The sequence below is a fragment of the Meleagris gallopavo genome, chromosome 3, assembly GCF_000146605.3.
Source record: "Meleagris gallopavo isolate NT-WF06-2002-E0010 breed Aviagen turkey brand Nicholas breeding stock chromosome 3, Turkey_5.1, whole genome shotgun sequence".
Classification (NCBI taxonomy): domain Eukaryota; kingdom Metazoa; phylum Chordata; class Aves; order Galliformes; family Phasianidae; genus Meleagris; species Meleagris gallopavo.
This window is the reverse complement of record NC_015013.2, coordinates 41512134-41518278: the sequence shown is the minus strand read 5'-3', so window position 1 is coordinate 41518278 and position 6145 is coordinate 41512134. Positions and strand designations below refer to the sequence as shown.

The window sequence follows — 6145 nt, the reverse complement described above, 5'->3', positions numbered from 1 at the left end:
TTTTCCCCTTTTTGCTATCAGGCTGTGGGTTAAAACCCCGAGGACTGCTCGGTGGATGGTTTCATTTGCAAATAATAAGCTGATAGCGATCGCACGGAACATACTCGGCTTGTTAATTACCTTTCGAATACACTCTTGCGAAGGGCCAGGCATGTGCTCAAGTTGATACATGTGAGGAATCCTACCGAGCTTGGTTACGACAGGACCGGAGCCGTAGATGGGACCCGTCCTGTTTATCTGCGCTCATAACAATCCCGTTTAAATTCGCTCAGCCCCGCCGGGTGGGGTGGGATGCTTTCCAGAAGGTGATTGTTTTGTCTGCTGCCTCTCTAGAGGGCAGAGATTGTTTCTTGTGGTAACTTTGTCCTGTTTTGAATAACAATTGGCCTGTGCCACTTCCTCTGCGAAGCTCTTCCTCGACACAATGGGACGGTAGTGTTTTTTTTTCCTGAGCGCTCGAATTTGCTTAACTCCTGCTTCATCTTCCGAATACTTCGTCCTCCCCCTCGAGTGTTTCGACATGCCTTCCTAAGGAGCAGTGGTCCCTTCTGTAATCAGCTTTAGTTATCGCTGTTCTTCTTCTCAAGCTGTTTCAGAGCTGTTGGCGATCAGGTGCTGAGCCCAGGGTTATCCCTGGGAGCAGTCTGCTCTGCTGTTTCCAGCCGTCTCAGGGCTGTGACAGCGTGCAGTGTCCAACCACCTATATATATGGCTGCAACTGGGGAGCTGGGAGGATAAAGTAATGTGATAGGAACGGACGGTGGTCGTGTAGCCCTTAGCCTGTCGCTGAAGCCCCTCGGTGGACACGTACTGCTCATCTGTGAGGTGGTGGTGGGGATGGAGCCCTGGGGTGTTGAGCTCGTCCCCAGCCCTCTGCCGGCATGCCCAGGCTGCTTGGGCTTAGTCATGTGAAAGCAGCGTTTCTGTTTAGTTGAACGTGTTCGAGAGAAGGCAGAAAGTAACCTGACACTGGCTTGTTTTTAAGATGAAATAAATTAGTAGGTCAGCTGGGGCTGCTCGGCATGTCCACTAGTCTTTATTCGGGGTGTAAATAGCCAACGGTCTGGCAGTGGATCCCGGCCAGAAACCTTTTCAGTTTGGCCCTGTTAAAACAGGAAACCAGCAGCGAATAGCCTGATTACTAACAAGAAGGAAAAACAAAGCTGAGTTGTAATCAGCAGGAATGCTTTAATGAAAACAGAGCCTTGACAGCAACAACGTGGCTCCCGCTCTAGTAAAAAATATCAGCTGGGGCCGTGCGAGATTTCTCGCCAGGACTTCCTGTCGCCGCGCCGAGCGGAGCTATCTGCGCAAAGTTCAGAGGGCTGCTGCTCTATTTAAATGAGCTCATTTAAATGAGGAGAAGTTGTAACACACTGGGTTTCCTGCTCACCCTGACCTGCTCTGTGTCACTGACTTGCTCTGTCAATTCATACGACACGCCGAGTGAGCCGGCCAAAGGGCAGGCACCGCGTTGACTCATTCCTTGCTAGGTAGGCTGTGGTTAGTCAGATGGCAACTTTTACTTTAGAAGTGCCACGGCAGAAGAACGGGTTTGCAAAACACAGAAGCGTATTCACACTGCTGGCTTTTAGTGTTTTGCCACATATTTTTATTTTGTTTTTCCCCAGGTGAAAAAGAGCAACAGTTTTGAAACAAGTTTTGCTGTCGAGGCAGTTCTCTCAAATTCAGAGGCTCCGGTGGAGCGCTTAGTTGTATTATTAGGTCCTGGGGAAGTTAGGCCAAGTGGGGCGGTGGTGTGTCTGGAGGACTTGTCGTTATGCCATTTAAGTATGGCTCATAGACTGTTAAGACACCTAATTTTCTCACAGGAGTAGTTTCTTTGGCTTCTTATTTCCAGTTTTCACTGTTTGCCTCTCCCTGTTTTCCAGAGTCCTGTCTTGCCTGTTATATTTAAAAACAAACAAAAAACCCAACCCACTGAAGTGCTTCAAGACTTCTAGTTTCTGACAAACAAGGGCAGCAGACTTGAAAACATTGTCTGAATAATGAAGGCTAGTTTTAGCTAGTTTTTAAATTCAGTTTGGGAGGCATGAGTTGCTTTGCAGAGCCATCTTGCTGTCTGTACATGATCTTTGTTCCAAGAAGTGCTTCTTATAGCTCCAGAGGACCCCATTGTGCAAGACATGTTCTCAGGTTAGATTGCAAGCATGACAGCACTTCGCATGAGGCTATTGCAAATAGAGAAGTGATTGCTCAGAATCATTTTAAAGCAAACTTGACATACTTTCTACATGAGTTAAGAACTTGTTTACATAATTTGGGATTTATCTCGTATAGGCCATTTAAATATTATCCTATTGTTCTTGTGCCATGACTGGATAATTTATGTGGCAAAACATCCCAGGAAAAGTTTTGGTATGTCAGTTTGGTGTTTGACGGTTCCATAAATCAGCAGTTTAGAGAAGGAAAACAATACTAAGTGAGTTACTGAAGTAATGATGCCAGACACTTTGCAGATTGACAGTTCTCCTGGGAATGCTTGTGTGTCAAAAATATGCATTGAGATCTGAGCAACTTAAACCGAATTTAAGGATATTGAAGCTTCTCATAAATAAGAGGAAGAAAGTCAACAATTTGCAGTATCAGCTTTGGCTACAGTTTGAAGGTATGAGGGGAAATCCTACCCTCCATACACTCTGGGAAGTAATGAGCAACAGTTGCACACACCCCTTTCTTTTTTTCTTATTGCTTTATATAGTTTATGCTTTCACATGCACATGTATTAAATTTCAGGGCTAATTTTTTTCCTTAAACAGAATCTTTGAATTATGGGTAGTAGCCCACATATATATATATATATATATATATATATATATATTATTTACTTACTTACTATTTTAACTTTGGCTTTTACTGTTCATGTTTTTAATTTTGATGTCATGAATGAGCAAGTTCCTTTTTCTTTCCCCCACCCCCAACATGAAATACAGGAAGAGATTATGGGCTTCTTTTTCTTGACTTTTTTTTTTTTTTTTCTAGAAGACACTTCTGAAAGTCAGTATATTTTCACTTGAAATTAGTATTGTATTATTTTATAGTAGTTTGCTTCCTCAGTGCCTCGTATATTCTACAGAAGGAGGAAATTGTAGCCTTCCTAGCTGTTTACTATTAAATAGTTTGTTTCTTTACTTTTATTTACCTAACATCGTGTCAAGTAGTGTGGTATATAGAAAGGGACAATTAATTGTGGTGGTTGTTTTTGTTTTTTTTAATGATTGCAGTTCTCTGATACTGAAATGCAATTACATTTTAAAAGTCTATCACCTATCATGCTGGTATACCTGTACATGAGTAAGGCACCTGGTAAACTTATCCTGCACTAAGTAAATATCCACTTGAGAGTGAGGGCAGACACAGTTTTCCCTTTTTTCTTTTCTTTCTCTGTAGATCCAAGATGAACTATTAATTTATAAAAATCTACAAGCTATCTCTCTTATGAGGGAAGCATCAGCATTTTAAGGGGTAATTAAGTAACCCATCACCGGAGTTGGGTATATGGCTTTTCAGTTCTTGTCTGTTGGCTCTTTGTCCAGCCCCTGGTTATCCTTGAAGAGTGCTGAATGCATACATACCATAGCAAGCAAATTTGGACAATATTGGCATTAGATAGAAGCTATCTGATAACGAGCAGTAGATAAAAAGGTTGCTAGGGGAACAAAAAATGAGGGTTTACAGAGAATTCCCTTAGGAACAGCTCGTTGGTGTTACTTTGTGTTCAACTGACAGTAAAGCTACAGCTTGACAAGTGAACGCTACAGGACAAATCCCCCATAAAGCAGGCTGTGCCACAGTTCATGGTAAAAGTGCTTAATATAAAACAAGTCTGAACCATGAAGTGCTGGAGCTAAGTAGTTTCCTGAGATGGGAGGCTGATTGTACTTGTCTTCTTGTAATTGCAGGTGTAGTTGCAATATCAGGCAGTGAAACAGAAGATGATGACACTATGGATGTCCCACTGGATCTTTCCTCATCTGCTGGCTCGGGCAAACGGAGGAGACGTGGCAACCTACCCAAAGAGTCTGTGCAGATTCTTCGGGACTGGCTTTATGAGCACCGATACAATGCTTATCCTTCAGAGCAAGAAAAAGTGCTGTTATCCCGGCAAACACACCTTTCCACACTACAGGTATCCAAATAAAGCAGTTCTTTATGTTTAGTTCTGATTTCTTCTTAATTTACCTGTAGTCTAGTCACCGATGTAATGTTTGCACTGCATGTGATGTTTCCTGTTCTTTTTTTTTTTTCTTTTTCCTCTTCTGTTTTTCTTTTTTTAATCATTACTTAATCCATTTCTGATGGCAGCTTTAAAGGAAAATACAGATGAGTGGTGGGTTATGATGATGATCTTTGTTTACTGGGAATAAAATGACATATTCAAGAGAACAGACAGTTGTGAATTTGAACATGCATGCTAATTTTTTTGCAGAATTGGGGCTCAAAAGACATGAAGTGTCAGTATGAGGTAATTTACTGTGAGGAGAAAGGATTCATTTGTCAACAGAAGCTTTATGGTGATAGATGCAGAGCTGAGCATATAACTCTGCCTCTAAAACTGCAACTTGAGGCCCATTCCCATAGAACGTGAACATCTATAATTACATGTATGGCGAGTTCCATTAAGATCAGTGAAACAACTGATAGATATGGATAGAGCTACTCAAGTGCATTAGCATGGGTGTGATCAGGCTTTTATGTGGCTGGTTTTGGATTCTCACCCAGCAGCAGCTGCAAGGTCTCCCTGGTCCCATCATTCTTAATTTTTTTTTTTGATCACCTTTGGTGGAAGTACTGTGAGCAATTGCTTATTCCCAATTCATGGAAGGTGACTGCAGGAAAGCTTATGCAAAACCTCGTTTTGAGAGATGCCAAATATAGTGTTCCTGTTGGCTTCTGGGCTTTTTTTTTTTTTTCTTAATCCCCAGGTTAATTCGTTAGTACAAAATCCACAATTGGTTGTAAAGTAGAATTCTCTTTTTCTCTTTGTGTAACACTGTAAAGAAAACCTTCTTCATGTAGTAAATGCAAAAAAAAAAAGACGTTAAACTATAAACTATCCTGTATTGTCCAGGAAACTGGTTTGATATTTAAACAAGGACAAACTTAAGTGAGGTAATTCATGTTATGTCTGTCGACACAGTCAGTTGAACAAGGAAAATCAGTAACTATTTGTGGGAGGAGTGGCCCTCTTCAGAGAGAAAAGGTTTTCCTGTTGTTAATTAACCTAAGCGCAGGGAACAATGGCTAATAGATTAAAGTGTGTGCACAGGGTTAAAAGCTAAACCTCTGGGCTCAGACTGGCCGACTTCAGATGTCCTGGGGCTTTCTGTAGAAGGAGCAGGAGCTGGGGGCAGAGAGGGGACAAGGGAAAAGGCCTTAGCCAGGCTTGTCAGAACTTGTCCCGGAGTCTCTTTTGTTCGATTGAGGAAACTGCTCGGAGAGAGTCATCAATCTAACCCAACGACTCTAATGGCACGTAGTTGGAAGTGAATGAAGGTGGAAATTAAGATCTTGTTGTATTCTCAGGTCTGCAACTGGTTTATCAATGCACGCCGCAGGCTCTTACCTGATATGCTGAGGAAGGACGGCAAAGACCCAAACCAGTTCACCATCTCACGGCGGGGGACCAAGCTTCCTGAAGGCAGCATGGTGGAGTCCTCCATGGGCACAAAGAACTTCCTTCCCTTGCTGGAGGAGAGCCCCTTCCTTCCCGCCTCTGCCACGCTCAGCAAGACTGTGTCCTCTTCCAAGCCTGTGTCCCCGGGGTCTGTCCTGGCTCGGCCCTCGGTGATTTGCCACACGACTGTGACTGCGTTGAAAGATGCCCCTTTCCATTTTTGTCAGCCAGCTGATGTAGGCCAGACCACGGACCTGCAGCAGCCCCCGGCCAACGCCTTCACAGACAGCTCCCTCTCCTACCACGAGGATGCCTCTAAACTGGGACCTGGTGCGAATGCGCAAAGCGGGCTCTTTAACACTCCTCCTCCAACCCCACCAGACCTCAACCAGGATTTTAGTGGATTCCAGCTACTGGTGGATGTTGCACTCAAAAGGGCGGCAGAGATGGAGTTGCAGGCAAAACTCATGGCCTAAATCCCCTTCCTTCTTTTTCCTCTTTTTTTTT

General features: G+C 43.3%; 1 protein-coding gene across 1 annotated transcript; it reads left to right on the top strand.

The window, feature by feature from the left end:
- The first annotated feature begins 1671 nt into the window (after positions 1 to 1671).
- Positions 1672 to 6139, top strand: TGIF1 (TGFB induced factor homeobox 1). Its single transcript, XM_010708727.3, has 3 exons — positions 1672 to 2629; positions 3924 to 4150; positions 5548 to 6139. The coding sequence occupies exons 1-3, from the start codon at positions 2500 to 2502 to the stop codon at positions 6112 to 6114; spliced, it is 924 nt and encodes a 307-aa protein (XP_010707029.2). The 5' UTR covers positions 1672 to 2499; the 3' UTR covers positions 6115 to 6139.
- The last annotated feature ends 6 nt before the right edge of the window (positions 6140 to 6145 follow it).